At 60.0% G+C, this 22,332-nt stretch overlaps 1 protein-coding gene across 6 annotated transcripts in view; it reads right to left on the bottom strand.

Annotated features, from left to right (window-relative positions):
- Positions 1–21,504, bottom strand: part of BAIAP2 (BAR/IMD domain containing adaptor protein 2) — a 71,028-nt gene extending 49,524 nt beyond the window's left edge. For all 6 annotated transcript variants that reach the window (XM_059908333.1, XM_059908331.1, XM_059908335.1 and 3 more), the window contains exons 1-3: positions 21,351–21,504; positions 5,636–5,711; positions 4,049–4,135 (exon numbers count right to left, since the gene is read on the bottom strand). In XM_059908333.1, coding sequence (XP_059764316.1) covers positions 4,049–4,135; positions 5,636–5,711; positions 21,351–21,404 — 217 coding nt within the window. In that variant the 5' untranslated portion in view covers positions 21,405–21,504. The remainder of the gene's footprint in view (positions 1–4,048; positions 4,136–5,635; positions 5,712–21,350) is intronic.
- Positions 21,505–22,332: the final 828 nt, after the last annotated feature.

The following is a 22,332-nucleotide window of genomic DNA, read 5'->3' as shown; positions in this document are numbered from 1 at the left end:
ACTTGGCACGAAGGCAGGATGGTCTGGAGGTACGTGGAACATCGGGATGACTTTCAAAACAATCATGAGATAAAAGAGGCCAGACCGAGAGAGAGCACAGCACACACTACTCGAGTCCATTTACACAAAACTTGAGCAAATGCACACCGAGTCTCAGGGCAGAATACACAGCAGTGGTTGCCTGGCAAGGGGGGGGAGCACGGAGGGAGAGAGGCAGGAGGTTTTCTTGCGGGCCCCAGGAAATGCTGGGGGTGACAGGGCCGTCTGCTACCTGGGCAGGTGTGCACTACCTGGGCAGGTGTGCACTCATGTCCATCTCATCATGCTTCCACTTCAGACGTGCAGTCCGCTGCACTGCCGTCAGACTGCTCTGTCTGAGCTGAGGATTCCTGCCAGCACCGCACAAAGGTGATACTGGTCACCGATTTAAGCAAAAGTTGTCATTGTTCTATTGGGTGGGGCGAGAAGTGGTATAAAAATGCTAAATCCAAATAATGTCCAAAATTAAAAAGAAGAAACAGCACAGGGACTTCCCTGGCGATCCAGTGGTTAAGACTCCGTGCTTCCACCGCAGGGGGTGCGGGTTTGCTCCCTGGTCAGGGAACTAAGATCCCGCATGCCGCACGGCATGGCTGAAAGATTAAAAAAAAAAAACAAAACATGAAAACCAGCAGCACAAACCTGCCTGTTTACATGTATGGAAGCAAACACAGGCAGACAACATGCAGGGCTGAGAAGTGGGCCTCGGGCACGTGGGGGGCAGGGAGACTTATTTTTAAACCAGGGTGTGTGCTGCTTTAATAAAAATTCAACTCCGACCGTGTGACTCAGTAGTTCCCCTCCCAGGCATACATGAAGTGTCCACGCAGACACTTGTGCCGACTGCTGACACCAATGCTATGGAAACTGCTCAAAACATGGAAACAGCCCAGATGTTCATCAACTGGGGAATGGAATCCACACAATGGAATATTATTCAGCTATAAAAAGAATGGAGCTGACACGCTACAACATGGATGCACCTCGAAGACACGATGTTAACTGAAAGAAGCTGGACACAAACGGTCACGATGGGTTAGTGCACGCTTCCATCTATATGAAACGTCCAGAGCAGGTAAAGCCACAGACACAGAGAGCAGATCAGTGGCTTCCAGGGGCTAGGGGAGGGGGAGTGACTGCTAATGGGGATGGCTTACATTTTAGGGGTGAGGAAAAGTTTGAGAACTAGATATGGTGATGGTTGCACAACTCTGCGAATACATTAGAAACGAGTGAATTGTACACTTTCAGTGGTGAGTTGTATGGCATGTGAATTACATCTCAGTAAAGCTGTTGCCAAAAGAAAAAATTCAGTTCCCAGAGCAGGGCTGACAATGACCTGAGAAGAAAGGCACACTGGTCTCTGCCCCGGTTCCTGGTACAGAGCTCCTAATCCCTTGTTATCTCCTGGTGATAGCAGCATCCTTTGTTCTAATGAGGCAACTCTGGGTGGGCTCTGGATGGGGGCTGGTCACCAGAAAGACCGAGCCAGGGTTAGAAGTGGCACTTTGGGCCCCACCCCCATCCTCTGGGAGAGGGGCTGGAGACTGAGCCAACAATTGTTCATGCCTGGAAACCCTTAAACCATGGTGTTCAGAGAGCTTCCAGGGTGGGGCACCCCGACTCCATGGGGACAGAAGCTCCTGCACTCGGTACCCTCCCAGACCTTGCCCTGTGCATCTCTTCCTCTGGCCGTTCACCTGGGTCCTTTGTTATACCCTTTACAACAAACTGGGACTCTGAAGTAAGCCTTCCCCTGAGTCCTGTGAGCCGTTCCAGCAAACTACCAGATCTGAGGAGGGAGTGGTGGGAATCCGATTTGTAGCCAGATTGGACAGAAGTGTGGTGAACTGGGTACCCATGACTTGCGCCAGCATCTGGGGTGGGGGGCAGTCTCTCGGGATGGGGCCCTCACCCTGCGGGTCTGCACTGACCCCGGGTAGATCGTGTCAGAAGTGAGCTGAACTATGGGACGCCCAGCTGGGGTGCTCAGAAACTGGAGGGCTGGCTGGTGCAGGAAAACCCACATCTGGTGTCAGAACCGTTGGGAGGAGAGGAAATAGAGTCCTCCCTTGGCTGGCACCTCACCAGCCACCCCCGCAGATGCACAAAGCCCCAAAAGCCCCTGGAGAGATTTCAAAAACCCACAAGTCAACCAGAAGCTCCCTGATTCAGGCCGGAGCCCAGACAGCTCCTAGAGTGGTGGGTGGAGGGATGTTCCAACCCCCCCGCCCGCCCCTTCCATGTGCGGACTCCACAGCAGGAGGCTGCTGTCCTGCTCACGGGCCTGTTGTAGCGACAACTCCCAAGGACTCTGCCCGCCGGAAGTTCTGGAATCTCACTGCGGTTTCGCACACGCCCACCCTCACTATGGGGCCACATGGGACCCGATCTCCCCGTGGACAGACCCTCCCCCTTCCACACGTGTGTGTGACTGCGGGGAGAAGGCACATGTCTCCCCCTGGCCACCACGATTAACCACGATAAGAAAGTGCCCCTTTCACAGACAGGAGCCGTGTATAAACACACAGGATCACACACACAACACCCGACTTTCTTCCAAGGGGCCCAGACGGTGGCTGCAGGAGCCACAGCCGGGATGCCCAGGAGTGCTGGGCGGGGCCCACGCGTGGCCTCTGAGCTCAGAGCTGGTTGGTTCACGGCCAACGCCAATCACAAAGGGGTCCAGGCCTCCATCCGCCCAAACATCCAACACGTCACCAGCCAGGCTGAGCCTGCAGGCCTGACCACCACAGCACCCCGGCCTCCATGTCCTCACGGAGGCAGGTCAGCTGAGTGTCCCCAAGAGGCCAGCAGGTTTCCCTCTAGAGCCACAGAGCTGGAGACCAGTCAGCTCTGTACACACTGAAGAAAGGCCCACATCCAGGTGAGCAGAGCCCAGCCCACATGAGGGGTCCGGCCCTGGTCACTCATTCCGCCCAGCCTCGCCTGCACATGGTCGCCTGCCCCTGCTCCCAGCCCAGGGAGGTCCCATAGTTGTGTCTGGCTTTTACACTGTTCTCTGTTCTCAGGAAAACCCGGACGTCACTGTTGCTCTGCCAGGGTGGCAGTCACGACACACAGCACACACACCTGGCAGGCCTGCTGGGCACGGTGTGGACCCAGGGCCGGGACAGCAGGGCCAGCTGGGCCACCGTGTCCTCAAACAAGGGAGTAGCAGAGGGCACCACAAAGCCCGGCAGCGGGCAGGCCTGACTTCCAGGGCAGGACGGTGTGAAAAGTTTGCAGGGCGGTGCTGCGAGCGAGAGCAGGCAGCCTCTGCTAAAGGCTGCACCGTAGATAAGACAGAGGCACCTCTGGGAGCCGGAATTAATGGACACACAGAGAAAACAAACGCCCTCAAACCTGCCAACAACTGAGAGCCTCTCCAAGGGAGCCCACAGCTCTTCCCATTTCACACTGTGTGCCTTGACTATAAAAGTAACGTGAGCTCATGTTGGAAATGTGCAAAACACAGTAAAAGCATAAAGAAAATAATCCATCCCAGAAATTCTACCTGTTAAGCTTCTGGGGTCTCTTCCTGTATCATGAGATAAACGTGCCCCCAATGTATTTTTACAAAATCTGGTCACACCATGCTGTGGGTTTGCATCCTTTTTCCCTCATTTTTATACCAGGAACCTTTCCCCACACCATTAAAGACCATCATCTGAGTCCAACTTTTCACATGGCTCCCCTATGCCGGCCATTCAAGTTTTGCCTCAAACACCTGTAAACGTGGATCTGCCTGTCTCCTCATCCCCACACCGTGCTTCTCAGGGGACCTGAGCCACCTGGTGCACCCCATTCTCAGCAGGGTGTGTGCCCCACAGCCCTCGCCAGCTCCGAGGGCAACTGCCATTTTAGGAAAACTTCCCTTGTTGGACAGGGAAAACTTGATCCCAAATCAAAGGACCAGACACAGGACAGGGCGGGGTCCCAGATCGGCATGGGGACATCCAACGACTTCAGGGACTTCCAGGATCTCTGCCACATTTAGGGGTCTTACCGAGTTCTTTGGAGCCCTGGCTCTCGCTAGCCAGCTCACCCATCTTCACCAGGGCGTCGAAATAACCTTTGGCAGCATACGTCACACCTGAGAGAAGAGGAAGGGGCAGTTACTTCCCTCGCTAGGAAGTAACAACACCTGCAGCACCTACTCAGCGATCCTGCCTGCCTGTCAGTCAGCCGCCTCCCCTGTGCACAGCAGGCTCCAGCCTGGGCAGGACCTAAGCCCGTTTCTTGCTGATGTTCTCTCGTTCCAATCCTGAGAGCTCCTTCTCTGTGTAAGACCACAGTGTACGGCCTGGGTCCAGAGCTATTCAAGTCAAATCGCAGGGTGCCACCCCGACCACGAGGCCTGGCGTCTTGACGAGACAAACACCAACCCCAGGCAGGAGACGTGCAAAGTGGGTCGGCAGGAAGACCACCCCAGCCAACCTGGGTTGAGGACTCTGTCCCCGTCTACGGTCTCAGAGCGAGCCTTGTAAGTGGGAGAGAGTCACACGCTCAAAGTGGGCTAAAGGCAGCACCACGGGGACGGAGGGGGGGGACTCACACCACTTCCCAGGGCAACTTCTGCTCTAACCTGACTTCGCAAGGGACTGGCACGGAAAGCGCCAGGCCTGCTGACTTCCTGGGACCACACCTGGGGCCCGCTGCCCGCTGCCCGCTGCCCTCTGCCTGGGATGGAGCTTCCTCCAGGAACTCGGAGACCCTTCAAGACCCCGGGTGCGCCCACAAACTCCTTCATCAGAAGAGCCCCCCCAGCTGCCCTTCACGCTGGAAGGAGGACGAGGGCGCCTCTGGAGCAGGACCATAGGGAGCACCTGCCAGCAGCATAATTACTATTTCTAATCCGTTTTCTCCAGAACCCAGTTAGGGACTTATTACTGGACACTTGATCAAATTTTATTTAGGTAGTTTTCAATTAAGCGCACGCAATTTGCTCTGCAGTCTGGGAGTGCGTCTGCTGCCGGGCAGGGCGGGCTCCTTGAAAGAGATAAAAGGAAAGCATAGCGGGCCCAGGCCTGGCCTTGGGGAGGCCGAGGGCAGCTGAAGGGCTCTGTCCTACGGGGCAGTCCAGGAAAATGGGGAAGGGAGGACACCTCCAGGCCCCACCCCCACAGAATTTTGTTGGGGGCCCAGGTGGGGGTGGAGGAGCCTGGAAGGAGGCCTGTGCCTCGTGTCCAAGGGCTGGGGCACGCGAGCAGGAGACCCCAGGCCGGGCCTTGACGGATTCACCCTAGGCCATCGACACTGTGCAGCTGAGAATGAAGTTACGTCACTCTGAGAGAAAGCCCCCGGGGGTAAGACATGTCCTTGGATGATGCTTTCAGGAAAGGAACCACCATTGGCCTGAAATGTGCAGGCCGACCCCCCCCAACTCCAGGGTTGGAGCCATCCTGCCACTTTTGGCCCCATGTCCACAGTGTGCACTAAACATCATGGCCCTCTGTGGTGCAGCACCTACACCTTCACTCTGCCACGGTGTGCTTCTGGAAACACCGCCGTCCCTCCCTAATCAGGCCCCAGGAGCTGTCCACCTACTGAGATGTCCTCACTCGCACCCGCGGGCCAGCGATGTCAGCCTCACCTGCCAGCGCCTTCTCGTAGTTCTTGCCCATGGCGATGAAGTTCCGCAGGCTGGGGTTGAACTGCTCCATGATGGTCTGGAAGAGAGCAGGGAACAACATCAGGGGCAAGGCACCCGGCGGCTTGGGGGCCTGAACGGCGAGGGGAAAATCCCGCAAGCATCACATGTGGGGTCGAGACCACGAAGCCATGGCCGGGCCCCGGGTCCAAATCCCAGCTCTACCCCTGTTGAATGCCCTTGGGCAAATGACCTTCCCAAGCCTCAGTTTTGACACCTGTACAATGGGGGAAAGAACAGAACCTGCTCCATCGGGGCCTTGCAGATTAAACAAGTGAGCACGCGTACGACACGTGGGGCAGCACCCGACATACATCCGGCGCTCAGATATGCTGCACTGAGGTGGCATTACCCCGTCTGGCAGGGCTGAGTCAGAGAGGAAGGTCCCTCCGCAGGCCACACACAAAAGGTTCATCGCTGCCTGGAGCCCCCTCCCACCACGATCTTCACTCAACACATCAATTACCAAACGTCAGTTCTGATTAGAGCAACGCACAGCCTGACTGCAAACACCACACGATGAATAATCCAGCAGGCTCTGGATCCACTCGCCTGATGGACTCAAGTCTTGGTGCCAATACCACTAGTTCTTAGATTGAAGAAATTAGATTTTCACTGCGAAGGCCAAATAAATGTTTTAATTACGAGGCATAAAAACAGGCACACACAAACAACAGCCAAATGTGAGCTCTACTGGGTAATGTACCCTGACGGTTGGGTGCCAACCCCAGCCAGTGAGAACACTGCAAGGAACTTCTAAGGAAAACCCCATCTCGGCCACATCCTACATCTTCGGGTCAATTATTGTGATACGCGTCTGATCTTTCCGCAGGGTAAGAGAGAAACGTCGCCAGGGAGGGGAAGTCGCCTGGCCCTGTGGGCAGACCGCAGAGCCCCAGGTGCTTCTGCATGAACAGAGGCAGTGCCCGCCCCACCCTGGCCAACAGGCCAAAGGCAGCCCCGGCCCCTGGTAACACCCTTCCATCCCTGCTCCTGGCCCTCAGCCAGCAGGACGGACATGGATTCCGAGAAGGGCTGTGGGATCTGGGCTCCAGAAAAACCCACTACTTGGCACGTGCTTCTGTCGCCCACCCGGAGAAGCGGCCTGGAGTGCCAGCACGAAGAGGAACAGAGACCCGTGCCCAAGGGCGACAAGACCCCGAGCCTGAGCCACCACCTCCTGACATCGGGGCTGGGCGCCCACCTGCTCTACGCCGTGCAGGGAACCTGGGAGGGAGATACACCTGACACATGCCTGAGTCCACAGGGCAGGTGCACCTTCCTTTCTGGACACGACAAAGGGGAGGGCACCTGCCATGTGCTGCACCGGGGCTGAGGCACACAGGGGGACGCAGCAGTGACCCCATGGGACAAAGTCCCGAGAGGGAAGGCAGGCCCACGTCACACACCGGGCAGGACCCCGTACCTGGAGAATGAGAGAGCAGGACACGGCTCAGGGGACAGCAGGGGAGAGAAGCATGTCATAGAGAGAGGAGGGCTGCAGGCAGGAGCGTGCAAAGGCCCCAAGGCCAGGGCCTGCTGGTGTCAGGGACAGGACACCAGGAGCAGGGTAAGGGTAAAGGGTGGCAGGAGGTAAGAAGAGGCAGGAAGTGTGCAGTAATGGCCCAAACCTACTGCCTTGCAGCCCGTGGCAGGGACACCTGCTTTCCCTGAGTAGGACGGGAAGCTGAGGGTCAAGCCAACTACATTTCAAAGGGAAATGTACCCCTGGCTGCTCCAGGGAGCCCAGGTTGTAGCTGAGACCGCACAGACGCGGGAGACCCCTCAGAGCTGCTCAGAAACCTAAGATGTGAAGGTGGCTCAGAGGGCTGGCTCCACTGCAGAGCGGGACGGGGTCAGGGGGCGGCACGAAGCTAGTGGTCTGGGGACGACTCTACAGTGGGGAACCCAAGTCTGGATGCATCCAGTCCGAGGAGTGCCCGGCAGTCCGGGCAGGGATGTCACGTAACAGGCAGCAGACGAGGGGCTGGCGTCCGGGCAGGGTGCGGAGGGGAATTCAGCGTGGGGCTGTCTGCCAAGGGTGCACGCACAGGCTGGCTGAGCCCTCAGCCTCGCTGCTCAACGCCACCCAGACCTGCGTCAGGGCAGAAAAACGCTGGAGGGCGCGTGTGTCTGCTCAAAGGAAATGGACCAAAAGCAGGGTATAGACCCAGTAAGGGTGGCTTCTGTCCCCGATTCTGGTGTTCCAGACATGCACACGCACGTACGTGGGTGTGCTCGCGCGTGTGTACAGAGTTTCAGTGTAAGATGTATTTCTCGCTGCAGCGATGGGCACAGGCTGAAAAGGGCCCTGGGGTTGGGGCATGTGAGGGCAGACCTGGGCTGCAGAGCTCTAGGACTGCAGCCCCCACCCACCCCGGGGGCAGGAGAGGAAGCTCCACAGCTCCCTCCCTAGAGCCCCAAACATCCTCAACGACAGCAGGAAATAGGCCAGCAGCCGCCCAGGCCAACAAAGGGGGTCACCTCGGCAGCCCGCCCACGCCCGCCCAGTGACACACGGCGACAGCCGCCAGGTTTCGCTTCCTTAGCACAGCTGCTGAGCTCATGCACGAGGAATGTGGGAGCGAGGGGCAGGCCAGGAGGGGTGCTGGGGTGTCGGCCAGGACACCTGGCCAGGGCACCGCCTGGTCACACAGGTGCCGCTGACTCGCCTGCCTGGAGGCAGTGGCAGAGGCATAAATGCTGTGGGGCTGGTGTCCCAGGAGGCCCTCCCTCCTTGGCCAAAAGCCATTCTTCCTCCCGGCTCCTCACAGATGCTGCCCTGGCTGGAGAGCGGGCTCCCACCCACCTCCAGGTCACCGATCTCCTAGAACCGCGACCACCAGAAACCGGCCAGGTCCAAGACGACCTTGTCAGGAGGGACCCTGGTGGCCCAAAAAGGGCCTAGCCCCTCTGGTGGGGGATCCTCTCTGCAGGGGACTTCTCTGTGGGAGGGGGCCCCTGACACCGGAGGCCTCTCAGAGCCTGAGTCCATCGCCATTCTAGGGCTCAGGCAGAGGCATTTGGACCCAGGGGGCCGTGCTAGGCCCATGATGGGCCCAAAGCCACCATCAGAAGCCCGGAGTGGGGCCCTGCCACGCCCACTGCAAGTGACTGCTCCCCTAACCAGGGGCCTGTGCAGCCCCCACGCACTGGGGGGCCCTGGCAGGGGAAGCCGGAAGCCAACAGAGGCACGGTTGCCATGGCAAGGAGGCCATGGGGCTCTGCTACACATTACCCGCCCCACGATACTTTTTCAGAAGTGATGGAACGACGGTGTCTTTCCATGGGACTCTTTACTGGAGGGATGGAGGGAGATGAGATGCAAACCCCAAGACGTCCTCCCACGGCACGTGCCAGGGCGGGAAGAGGGAGACCTGTTTACTTCCCAAAGGGAAGGGAATGCGTTTCCTTACCTACGCCAAAGGGCGTGTGCAAATGAAGGGAAGGCCAGGCCAGGAGGGCGGCCTCCCCGCACACACCTCTCTGTGCCGCAAGGCCATCCTCATGCCTGTCGTGAAACTCAAGGGCCTGGGAGAGGCTCTGCATCCTGACACCACTTTCCCGCAGCAGGGACAGAGACCCGACAGCGTGGGCAGCGACCAGCGCCTTCTCCAAACGCGACACCTGTGCTACGCAGATGAAACCAAATCCCTTCAAACGCCATGCCGTGGCATGTGGCGACTGTGGGTGTGCCCCCCTTGCAGGGGGCGTGGGCCAAGCACCTTCTATCACTCTTTGGTTGGCTCAGTATCTACGAGGTGCCCTCAGGAAGCTGGGCTGCCACAAGGGCTCCCTGCCACCCCACCACACAAGCGCCCCAGAAAGGTCAGGGAGAGGAGGGGTCTCTGCCAGAGACCCTCGCAAGCTCAGGCGCGGATCATGGTGGCCCTCTTGCCGAGATGTCCCAAAACTGGATGTCCCTGCCACCCCTGCAGTCCTAGGAATCCAGGCCTTAAACCAAATCTCCACGGTAGGGCTGGCCCGCCCACCCCCACCCCGGGTCCCCAGCCCTGCATGTCCAAAGGAGCCGACGGGAGGGGCCAAGCCTGGCTGCAGGGGTGGTGGCGTCAGCACCCCAGCAGCCGTGAGCCCAGAGGCCTTCCTGCCTGGCCGGCTCCTGGGCATCCTAGCGTCTGCGCAGTGACGCCCATTTTGATTGACCTGGATCACGGGTCTGCCTGGCCATTGAGGACACGGGGCAGCAGGACACCCCTATCTCCAACTTGGGGTCACAAGGAGACGGTGCTCCAGCTGCTCCCACGCCCGCGCCCCGGGTCTGCCGTTCGCCAGCGCGGGAATCCTGTTTATCCCTCACAGCTCTGGTTCCTGGCGACGGCCCCCCTCCAGCACTTTCCTGGCAGGGCTGCCACAAACAAAGAGCAAAGTTTCTCTGCTGACACAGGGAAGTGACGTGCCTCCTGCTTCCCCTCCTGCCCTCGGGCAGTCAAGGAAGGCAGGGTGGGGTGTCTGCCTGCGTCCAGTGCACACGTGCGTACGTGTGCATGTGTGGGTGTGCAAGCGTGTCGTGGCCAAGCCAGGCTGCGTCCTCCCTACACAGTCGACGCCTGTTATAACAAACTCAGGGGATGAGACCTCGCCGGACTCTATCTGCCATCTGGGGAGGGGCGGCCTTACACCCCATCACCCTGAATCTTCACTGGACTGGTGGTGGGCGCCGCTGTCCATTTTACAGACGGACAGAGAGAGGCTCGGGGAGGCTAAGAGCCAGCCTTCTAGGTCCTGGTGGAGCCAGTCCCGGCTTCGACTGCAGGCTGGCCGCACAGCCCAGCTTGTCCCCTTCTCCACACGGGCCTCAGTGCTCTCTGGACGGGTCGCCGAGGCAGGCAGGACAGGACCAGGTGCCACACAGCAACTCCGCCTGCCCTGGGCTCCCTCACGAGCCACGTTCCAGAAACATAAGAGCAAGGGCAAGGGCTGATGCCAGGATACCTGGTCATCTGAGGGTGGGGCCTGGTGCCTGCCTCATCCACTCTCCCCTGACACACGGCCTCCAGCCTCCCAGGGGCCTGGTGCCTGACTACCCCTGACCACCTGTCCTCTCATCCCACCTGTCCTCTCATCCCACCTGTCCTCTCATCCCACCTCTGCGGCAGGAACAGCAGGCGCCAGCTTTGCAGCCAACAACCTACATCCAATGTGGTGCCACTGTCCAGGCACTGCCAGGGGAAGGTGGCAGCCGTCCTCCAAGGGAGGCTGTCCTTGCCTGCTGTAACTGCCCTACCCAGGAGCACTGACTACCTGAGGCTCTGGACAGAGGGCCCAGCTCACGTTGCAGCTCTACATGACTCCGCCTCTGCTCCCCTATAATAACTGGGACATCTGTCCTGGGGACCACTCTTAAAGGAAGAAAACCAACTGGAGAAGTTCAGTGAGTGCTGGGAGGGCTTCCTGGAGGAGGCAGAACTTGCGCTGGATCTCTCTTGGTTACAGCCAGAGAGAAGATAACAATGGGTCTGCACTTGACACAGTGAGTGGACACAGCAGCTTCCAGAATGAAATGGCCTGTGAGGTGAGGATAGGACAGTCAAAGCTGGTGGTGGCTGCAGAAAAGTCCCCCGAACGAACAAGAACAAACCAAGCAGGGATCAACTCCAGCCGATATCACTTTAACAGCACTAGGGCCCCCTCCCCACGTCCTCCACGAGACGCCCCCATGGGCCATGAGCCCCCTACAGACCACAAGAGCACCCCTCCCCCGCCCCCAGGCATACATATTCTCAGCCCAGCCACCTCCAGCGGGGACAAGGGCCAGGGCCCCACCAGTGCACAGAGAGGCCAAGCTCACCACAGCCTCCCAAGAAGGGTGCACAAAAGAGCATTTGCAGCAGGACCCAGCATCAAGAACCAAGGCACCCATGTTGCCCAGGACAGTCCCCTGCCGCTGAGCGAGGGGTAGGCAGTGGGAGCACAGCCGGCCCTTTTGGGAGCCAGAGGAGAGGCCTGGAGGGCAGCCGAGGTGGCCCTCACGCTGCAGCGGGCGCTCCAGCTGGCCTGGCGGCCCGGCCAAAGGGTCGCCCGGGGGCGTGAGAGGCTGACAAGCGGCCCTGCAGCGAAATGGCGGTTCTTGGCCTCCGCCAGCTTCTGGGGAAGCTGCCAACATTAGAATAAAGTGACAACTTATGTCTTTGGCACGGAGCCCAGAGTGACACCAGGGAGCACGGCGGCCTCCCATGAGGAGGGACCAAGGGGCGGGTACCCCTTCCCGTCACCCCTATGGCCCTGCGGCAGGGGGCCCAGGAGGCCCTGAGCCACGGGCTGGGCGACACCAGAAGAAAGACAAAATTCTGGCCAACTTTCCCGGTCCTGATCTGAGGGCGGGGCCTTTCTGGGCCCCTGCAGGGAATGGGCATAGGCCATGCAAGGTGAGGAAGGAGCAGCCGAGCTCCCACAGCCCCCGAGGCCCATCTTCAGGGACCGAGCACCATCACCGATTCCTGGGGCTGTGGACACCCGCCTCCCACCCCAGCTCTCCCTTAGGACCTGGATCCTCAGGTGCCCCCAACCCGACTGACCCCTGCTGGAATAGTTCCTGGGGGCAGGAAGCCACAAGTGGGCTCAGGTTGGGGAGGGGGCCAGTGAGCGCCGGGCGGGGTCTGTCCCACTGGGAGAGCCTCCCCCTCAGACCAGGAGCCGCGCAGCAGGGTCCAAACGCGGGCCCCACCAGCCCGGCCACTTCCTTCCTATCCAGAGGCACATCCGGCCAGTCCCGACTTCAGAGGGGCAGGACCCTGCAAGGCCCCAGCCAGACGCCTTCCAGCATCCAGGCCCTGCCACACCTGCCCGACTTCTCAGCCCTGCCCAGGACACGTGCCTCCCCACTGCTTTCTGTCTGGGAGTCAGCTTTAAGCTGGAGCCCAGGCTCCCCGAGTCGCTTTCACGGTGAAACCCGTGTGCTCCTGGGGAAGTCCTCACAGCGTCATGAACTGAGGGCTGCCATCTGACTGAGGAACAGGGAAAACCTTCATGGGCCCAGAAACACACACGTCCCTGAGATTCAGACAGCAGCACCCAGGACGACCCCCCACAGACCAGCCCACTGCACCTTGAGGTGGGGGCCTCATGGCTGCTGGGTGTCAGGGACTGAATTCGTCCCCTAAGAATTCATGTGTTAGGCCTAACCCCAGCACCTCATTGGTGACTGTTTTTGCAGGGAGTCTTTACAGAAACAATCAAGGTAAAACGAGGTCATCTGGGTGGGCCCCACTCCCACAAGTGGGGACTGGTGTCCTTCTAAGAAAAGATCAGGACACAACACTTAGAGGGAAGACCGTGTGAGGACACAGGCAGAAGGTGGCCCCTACATGCCCAGGAGAGAGACCACAGGAGGAACCACCCTGCCCACACCTGGATCCTGGCCTCCAGGCCTCAGATGAGACACACCTCTCTGTTGTTCAAGCACTCGTGGCGCTTTGTTTGGCTGCCTGAGCAGACCCAGTCGCTGGGCCAATCCCCACTTGCCCTATGAAGGCCCAAACCATCAGTTCTCTTATCATCTGGTTACTGCTCAACTGGTTAGAACATTCTAGGGCCACTGACCTGTCCTTGTCCCCGACAAGGCTCTGACCCGAGTTTCAGCTGGGGGCTGGGCTCCCCGCTGGATGAGGAACCTCGATGAGCAAGAAGGGACACAACCCCAGAACGCTCTGGAGCTGCTTCTCCTCCTGCCGCCCTCCGCCGGGTGGGACGAGCCAGCTGGGGAGGCTGTCATGCCGGTGGGTACACAGGCCACTCAGCACCTGGGAAATCAGACGGCAGCAACAGAGGCCTTGGCTAGGCCTCCCTGCCCTCTCCACGGACTTCCAACTCCTCCAAGAACTTTCCATCCTGAAAGCTACCAACCATAGCCACCACTTACCTGATGCTCCCTGTGGCCAGGAAGGGTTCTCTGGTTCCAGCTAATCACGAATGAGAAAATGGTGACACAGAAGCTAAAAACCCTTGCCCGAAGCCCGCAGGGCTCCCAAATGGAAAGACAAAGAAGCAGGATTGAAGCCATAGGGCCCAGCTCAGGCAGGCCTGGCTCTAGGCCTGGCTCCAGCCCCGGCTCAGCCGGGCACCCGGGACGGGCTGCGATGTGCTGCTTCATGGCTCTGAGCCTCTCCCACCCGCTGGGACACCCAGGGCCCCTCATGAAGCAGGTTTAGAGATAAATGAGGTCACACACACCACTCCCAGCATGGTGCCTGGACCGAGCAACCCACTGAAGGTTCTTCACGATGATTCAGGATTACCAGCCAACTGCAAAGCCCAGGCGGCCACGGCACCTCCCCCAGCGCAGAGCCAAAATGAGAGCGTGAGACGGTCCAGCTCCTTCACCCAACTTCATGGTCCCCTGCCCAGTGGGGCCTGTGCAAGAAGCCTGAAATCAGGCCTCCTGCCGGGGCTTGACTGTAGCCCCTGGCTGCCTCCCTGCCTGTGGCCAGCAAGGCCCCGGATCCCCAAGGGCAGGACGGACCACAGCCTGAGAACCATCAGTCCCTGGACTGCAAAGGACGTGCCTTCCGTGGGAAGGGCAGGAGGGAATAAATAGAGGTGTGGACAACAACCGCTTCTGCCAAGGTGTTGGCTAGGGCAGAGGGGCTTGACTTGCCCCACAGTGGGCTCAGAGGGGCAGTGGGTGTGGAGGGACCCCCGGTCCCCTCCACCTGGGGCACATCAGCACCAATGCAGGCTCTACCACACCCCCTTCTTTTAATAGCCCCGCTGGAAGCAGCAAGGCCACTCTGGCTCAGCAGGTCAGCTCTGCCCATGCTTGGCTCCCAGAGATGCAAACGCTCTGCTGGATGGAATTCTAGCTCCCAGAGGTGGGGGGCACAGCCTCTCCTCCACAAAGCTCCCACCCCCATTCCAATATCAAGATGTCGATTTCTTTCACAGCATAGACACCTGTGAAATCCCAGCATGTTTCACAACCTGTTACATGTGTGTCGTCACCCGGCACAGGGCTGCTTGGTGACTGGTCCTGGCACCGCTGGGCAGGGGCAAGTGGGGACATTACATCCACAGACCGCTTAGCGAGTAAGAAGGAACAGAGATCCTGGCTGTTGTGGGGAAACCTTCTTTGGTCAAGAAGCAAAATGCCAGCAACAAAAGTGGCAGAACAAGGGTTTGAGGGCTTGGAAGAAAATCCCACAGCCATGCTCAGGAAACCCCCCATTTCACCAACACCTGGACGGCCAGAGGTGAGGCCCAGGCGACACCCTGACCCTGACGACTGTGAGCTGAAACAAAGCTCCGAAGAGTCAGACTCTGAATCCGAAGAGGTTTTAGGAAAACCCTACCAATTAATTTCATGTCTTTATTATTGTTTTTTAATTTATTAATTTATTTTATTTATTTTATTTTTGGCTGCATTGGGTCTTCGTTGCTGGGCGCGGGCTTTCTCTTTTTCTTTTTCTCTTCATTGCAGTGCCTTCTCTTGTGGCAGAGCATGGGCTCTAGGTGCGCGGGCTTCAGCAGTTGTGGCTCACAGGCTCTAGAGCGCGGGCTCAGTAGTTGTGGCGCACGGGCTTAGTTGCTCCGCGGCATGTGGGATCTTCCCGGACCAGGGCTTGAACCCGTGTCCCCTGCACTGGCAGGCGGATTCTTAACCACTGCGTCACCAGGGAAGCCCTATGTCATGTGCCTTTGACATACAACTTTTAAAAAACCTGTCCAAGTAATTCTAAAAGAACTGTTTTCATAACTAGAAAATAAACATCTCAAGCAAGAAAAAAAAGCACTCTGTTCCCATTGTTGGCCCTGATTCCTCCTTGTGGTGTACAACCTCTCCCAGCCCCTTACGGCACAGGGTACTTGCGACCCAAGGGCACGGGTCCCTCTCTCACACACATGCCCCGAGGGTCTGCAGGAGGCCCTGGGGATGCTCAACTCACAGCCCAGGGCATCAGGACTGGCTCCACCAGGCCCCAGACAGGCACTGGAGCTGCAAGGGGAGCCTGCACGGACCTGGGACCATCCTGGTCATTGTGCTCGCTGCAGGAGCAGAGCCCGAGGGAGAAAAGGCAAGATGCCCCTGAACTTCCCACAGGAGCAGAGGACCAGACAAGATCTCCAAGGCAGAGAATGGCTCCTGCGGCGAAAGTTGGGAGGAGGGGCCAAAGGCAGCTGGAGGGGCCAACCTGCCACCCCACTACCCCCTGACAGACAGAAAGGGGTCGTGCTGACACCCACTGGATGCCCACTCGCAGGTGCAGATCCCCTGCCTGCCCCTGAGGTTTCCAAGGTCACCTCTTAGAGACAGGACTCCCACCAGGCCCTGCCTTCACACCACCAACTGACCCCTTGGGCCCCCAGGACATGGCAGGACCAGGTGCTTCTGGCTAACACCCTGGCCTGCCTTCAGGCCCTGAGAAAAAGGAACTCTGCGTGGGGACAGGAGCCTGCCACTGCCTTCAGAACGTGCGGGGGGTCCTGGGCCACTGCTTGTGGAGCCAACAGCTAAGAGAGCAGACCCACAACAGAGACGGTCACAGTGAGCAAAGCAAGAGCCCCAGAACCAGAAACAAGGTTCATCCATTCCCAAGCACTGACACACATGTGCTGGCCACCCTTCCAGGCCGGGGTCCCCACAGTCAGGGGCCATGTGGGTCCTGAGTCACCACACCTTGTTGCTCGGGAGCACGTCAGGTAGGGACAGAATGATCTTCTCCAATAAGAGAAGCCTGGGTGCCAACCTCCTCCCAGGCCCGCTGGCTGGAGCCCTTGGGAACCCACCTGGTGGGGGAAACGGGAGCACACCCTCGTGCGCCCTGCACCCTCTGGTTGGGGCCCCTCGAGTCATCTCACAGCTGTGCAGCACAATCAGGGCCCGAATGAATCAGAGCTGGGGGGTGGGGGGAGTACAGGGCAGGCATGGTCCACGCCCGCCTATAATTACCACGGCCGCAGGCAGTAGACACTAGCAGAGTGCTGACAGCCCCACCAGCTCGCCGGCGCAGTGTGTTCAGCCGGCACAGGCCTGCACCGTAATGAGGACAGCCTCCCCACTCTGAGGCCTCAAGGGAAACTGCCCGGGCACAGTGGCCAGGAAGGCCACATGGGGTGGGCCCTGGCTCGGTGCACTTGAGGGCCGAGGAAAGAGGACGGGAGCCAGCCAGCCAGCGGCCCAGGGCACCCCCCACCAGATCACTGCTCAGGTGTGCCTGCCATTGGAGGGCAGCCCAGGCAGCGCCCGTCCCGGGGGCCATGAAAGGCTGAGGCGGGACCGCCGAGTCACAAGGCCAGCCCTGCCCGCCACCCACTCAGTCCTGTGCGGGGCTCCCCTGAGCAGGACCCAGACCTGCAAACTCGGGGGGATTGCCAGGAGGGCCTCGGGCTCCCTGCCAGCCTGCCTTCCTGCCCGGAGGGGACGGGGCCCTCTGTTCAATGGCCTGTTCTCCCCTGAAAGGCCCCAAAACCTGGGCAGCCCAGCCAGCACCACCTGTGCCGGAGAGGGAGGGAGGGAGGGAGGTGGACGGACCTGCTGGCTCTCAAGGAGCTTTGGCCTAAAACAAGGCGGCAACAAGCACGCAGCTTCCGCAGCACCTCCTATGGCCCTCCCCACTGATGCCCCGAGAGTCCTGGACCAGTACCCGGAGCCTCAAGGGCACATGGTCTGTCCCATGAACCGACCAGCCTCCCCAAGAAAAGACACGTTCTCCAGGAGACACCAATAGGGATGGCAGCGCAGGCAAAACACTCCTGGCCCAGTGAGGAACTCTGCAGAGCCACCACACCCCAGGCACCAAGCCACCTTACGACCATCAGCAAACTTCGGCAAGGTCCAGCAGCAACCTCAGGGACGTGACCTGGGCACAAGCAGCTGCTGAAGCCAGTTGCCCAGAGATCAGTGCAACAAAGAAACTGCCCTGGCTACTCCAGAAGGGATGGAAGACGCAGTACTGCTGCTGCGCTGGTGGTGGAAAGAGTGGGTACCACATAGCGCGCTCCACTGAAGTGCAGCTCTGAGTCCGCTCAGGGACATCAGGCCCCTCTTTTTATCGGAAGATTCTACCCCAATGCGGCACCCCTGAGGCACCTCTAAAGCAGAACAAAGCACCACATGCACGCACATGCGTGCACTCATGCACACACGTGCTCACTTGGACACAGACTTGTGAATATACCAGCAGGCACTTGCATGCATGTGCTCGAGCTCACACACGTCTGCACATACATACATGTGCACACATGTTCCTGGTCACACAAGCACACACACGCGCACACACAGCCCTCAGGTCTGCTCCCCAGCAAGCGTTTCTGTTGCCAAAGAAGCGCCTGTCAGAGCATCCACTTCACCATCCCCAACGGGGAGCCGGTGGAGCTCTGTCCACTCCGGGCGCCAGGCTTCTGATGGCAGCCAACAGTTTGGTGTGACTGCTGAGCAGTGGAAGGGGGTCTAGGGTCAGCAGTAGAGGACCTGGGCCCTCGTGCTTCCCTCTGCTCCCACCTGGAGGAGCGTGGTGGGCAAGGCCTGGCCAGCAGTGGGCTCTCACCTACCAGGTGGGCTCCCTCCTGCCAGCGTTGACGCCCACCACCTTGCACCAGTGGTGGCAAACCTGACCGACTCCGGCTGCAGGAACCTGCTGGCCACAGCCGCCTTCGCAGGGCGAGTACACAAGGCCGCAAGGCCAGGCCAGCTTCCCCACACAGCTGCAAAGTGAGGACCACTGGACGGCCTCTGGTGACCAAGGCCCAAGGCCCACGACACCCTGAGGAGCCATGCCTGAAGCCTTCCCAGAGACTTCCTTCTCCTCAGGCTGTCCCCCACCTTCCCGCATCCTCAGGACAGGATGGAGACCCGTGGTGCTGTTCCTACAGAAGGTGCCAGAGCCACCCCCCTCCAAGGTCATCGGGGTGCCTGGAGCCAGGGCTTCTCTTGAGATACAGGACCGAGAGAAAAACACGAACCTGACACTCACTCTCCTGAAGCCGCGGTCTACGGTCAGCTGTTAAGGAAGGCCCTCTCTCTCCAGCACGAGGGGATGCTCGGCGGCCTCTCCCAAAAGAGCTGCAATTTGGGCTTAATCCTGAGCAGCAGACTCCCCACCCCCACCCCGCAACTCTGCCCCTCACCCCAGGCAATTACCCAGGGCTGCCTAAGAGCCAAGTCCTGGGCTCCAGGCTCTGCTGCCTGCACCCCCATCCCCTGAGGGGCCCAGCCCAGGGCCCACCCCAGGAAGCCCCCAGAGGGCTTCAGTCCTTGTCCCCGCACCCGCGGTCTGAGGGTGAGCTCTCAGCAGATGTCTGGAAACCATTCCATTTCTCGCCCCTTCATCTTCCATGAAATTCCCCGAGGACACAGCTCCCACGGGAACCGGGCCACACAGAGAGAGATTAAATCCTGCGCTAGCGCTTCTTCCAGGGAAGAGAATCAAAACTACATTTTAGTCTCGCATTTTTAATCAGCAAGGCCAAGGACAAGCGTCCCCACCGTTCCCTTCTCTGACAAGGCAAACACCACTCAGAACTGCAGTTGATAAGACACACGGGCCAAAACAAGCAGCTGAGCTGCAGCTCGGGGTGACACCAAGCAGGGCCACATCTCAGCCACTCTCCCACAAGTTGCCAACCCAGGCACAGAGGCAGCAGCGTCCCTGGACAGAGCAGAGGACCAGCCGGACAGGCCTGGGTCCACACACGGTGGCTTTGGCTGTATCCTGACTGCACCTCAGGTGGCCTGGTCTCTGCCCAGCCAGTGTGCTGAAGCTGCCCAACCTGTCCTGGCTCTGCTGCAGAACCCGAGCTCCCAGTGACAAACCACAAACAGTAAGAGCGCCACACCAAAAACCCACCAGTCAGGCTGCAGAGTGGCAGGGGAGCACCACCCACAAACCTACCTGCCCACGGGCTCTGCAGCCGTCACCGGCCAGGAGTGTGTGAGGTGCCCAGCCCTGTGGACACCCACTTTCCGATGTGTCCAACCTGAAAGTCCTTGGTCTCAGCCACACCTTCCCGTGGGAGCTCAGTCATCAGCTGACCCGCCGAGCACAGACCGCAGACTAGCCTGTTGAACGTGTGTCCCAATCCCCAAAAGCTCGGATCCTAACCTTTTTCTGCCACCATCCTGCCGACAGATTTCACTTCAGACCTACAGACAAATCATAGCTCCATCCAGAAGCTGCTCAGCCGGAACAACACGCCTGACTGCTCGGTTATAAGTGTTTTATTAAGGCTGATCATGGGATTCCCCAGAGCAAAGCCACGCCACACACTCCCTCCTAGTTCTCGCCATTAAAGTTCCTGTTTAGTGGTTTCAGTGCAGAAGCAGGGAAAACAGGGAAAAAACCACCAAGACAGGCATTTCTCTTCTACCCCCTGTAATAATGAGCAAGTCGAAGTAGAACTAATGATTAATAGTTTAATAAACCTCCCTCCCCTGAGAGCATTTACAGAGCAACACGACCAAAAACGTATGCCACCGACTCTACGTGAGACAAATATAAAACCCCCAAGAGCTGCTCCTTTTACGTGCTGCTTCTTCGTCAGTCTCCTGTTTACCAGCACCTCTAACATGGCTTCAGAACTGACTTAGTCTACCCTGACCCAGCTTAAGGATTCTTCCAGGTGACCTAACTACAACTTTAAAAACCTTTATTAGCAGCCATGATCGACGCCAGCCGCGCTGGACTCCAGCTGAAAGCTAACGGCCCCCCAGAGGCCTCCCCCCCCACCCCCCCGCGCACAAAGAGGGCTCGGCAGGCCGCTGGCTAAAGAGGCACAGCGTAGTTGTTTAACACAATCAGAAACTGTTGCTCTGCCAGCGCGCTGCAAACCCACTCTGCCGCCATGAACCAGCCGCCGCCGCGTAAATACCAACTCCGAACCCGCCCGCCCCCCCGCCCCCGACCACCGCTTAACCCCGAGACACAGTTTTGAAACAGAGCACGGTTTTGTAAGAGGACTGCGTGGACCGCCCAAGGAACGAATCTCCCGTGAGGAAATGCTGCCGGGAACAGCCCTGAGCCGCCGGAGCCTGGGTCTGTGCTGGTGGGGGCGGGGGTCCAAACCGAAAAAATGGATGGTAAGAAGCTGAAACTCGGGTGTCTGCCCACGTGCACACAGGCGCAAAACCGGCCGGGGCGGGGGCGACGAGGGTCCGGCGGGCACACCCGCGTTCCGCACCGGGGGCTGCGAGCCGACTCCTCACACATCAGAAGCAGAGGCGGGCGCGCCAGCCTCCTACACAATTAGTCTTCTCCCTCCGCGGTTACATAAGATGACGGATTATCTGTCCACCCATCGAAGCTGCCCGCGCGCGACCTCCCACCCGGCCACGTCCACAGACACCCGGGAAGGAGTTGTGGAAACGAGAAGCCTGTTGAGAAAAAAGTGCCCGACGCTTGCGTAACCGCGCCCGGCGGGACCACCACGGAGCGCAGAGCGACGGGCAGCCACGGCCCCGGACCCCGGGCAGGCCCCGGACCCCGGGCAAACCCCGGACACAGCAGCCCGCGCCCGTGCCCCCACCTCACTCGGGTCCGAGGGCTCCGGCCCCCGGGAGCGCGGGGGCAGCAGGGGGCTGTCTGGACGAGGGCGCCCGCGCCAACTTATGCCGGGCCGGTGCTGGGTCCCCGCGGTCGCGCCGGGACGACCCCCGAGAGCCCAGGGACCGCCCGGGCGGGCGCGAGCGCGCGGGTGGCGCAGAGCTCACCTTGTAGACATTTTCCGTGAACCGATGCATCTCCTCCGACCGAGAGAGCGACATGGTGCTGGTCCGGCTGCACCACTGACAGGAGCGGGGGCGCAAGCAGCTGCGACTGCGGTAGCGGCGACGACTGCGGACGCGAAGCGCGCAGAACCGAACCAAGAGCGGGGCGCCCCGCCGGCGTCCGCCTTTATAGCCGATCAGGCCCCGCCCCCGGAGGCCCCGCCTACCGCGTGCCCGCCCCCGCCGCACCCGGATCACCGCCCCCGGCCTGGCGCCCCCGCCCAGTCGCTGCTGCTAGGCAACCGACAGGCCCCGCCCCCGCGCCGCCTTTCCCATTGGCGGGTTCCGGAGCCAGGGGAAGGGGGCGGGGAAGGGGCGGGGTTTATGGGCCGGCACCAGGCAGCGATTGGCCCTTGGCGCCGTCGATAGCGGGGGAGGAGGCGGAGGCGCGGCGCAGGCTGGGGCCCTGGGAACAGCCTTGGGGGCCCGGGCGACAGCCGGGCTGGGGGCGGGGAGGCGGGGGCGGGGTGGCGCAGGAAGAAGGGAGCAGAAGGGGGGGCACGCCGGCCGCGAACGCGCGTGGGGGAGGCACTCAGCAAAGTGGTGAGTCGGGGTGGCCGGGTCCTGGGCGCCGCTCCCCCGAACGCTGTCGGGGTCGGACGCCCTCGCTGGGTAGGGGAGGGTCCCTGGGCGCTCGGACGCCTGCCGCACGGGCTTGGTGAAGGATGGTGAGAGGCCGCCGCTGTGTCCCGGGGGTCCGGCCGCGACCCGGCATTTTAGGAGGTAAGTTCACTGGGTGGCTGCGATCCCCGGGCCAGCCCTTCTGGGGAGGGAGGACCCTGAGGGAGGTCTCGGAGGAGGGAGGACCCTGGGGAGAACGCTGGAGAAGGGTGGACCCTGGGAGGGGTGCATCTTGAGGGGGGCTTGGGGCTGAGATTCTGGAGAGGGGAGGGCCCTGGGTTGCGGAAGAGGACTCTGGGGAGGG

Source organism: Balaenoptera ricei, chromosome 20 (assembly GCF_028023285.1).
Source record: "Balaenoptera ricei isolate mBalRic1 chromosome 20, mBalRic1.hap2, whole genome shotgun sequence".
Classification (NCBI taxonomy): Eukaryota; Metazoa; Chordata; class Mammalia; order Artiodactyla; family Balaenopteridae; genus Balaenoptera; species Balaenoptera ricei.
The sequence above is the reverse complement of the archived record's forward strand: the minus strand, read 5'-3'. Positions and strand labels throughout refer to the sequence as shown.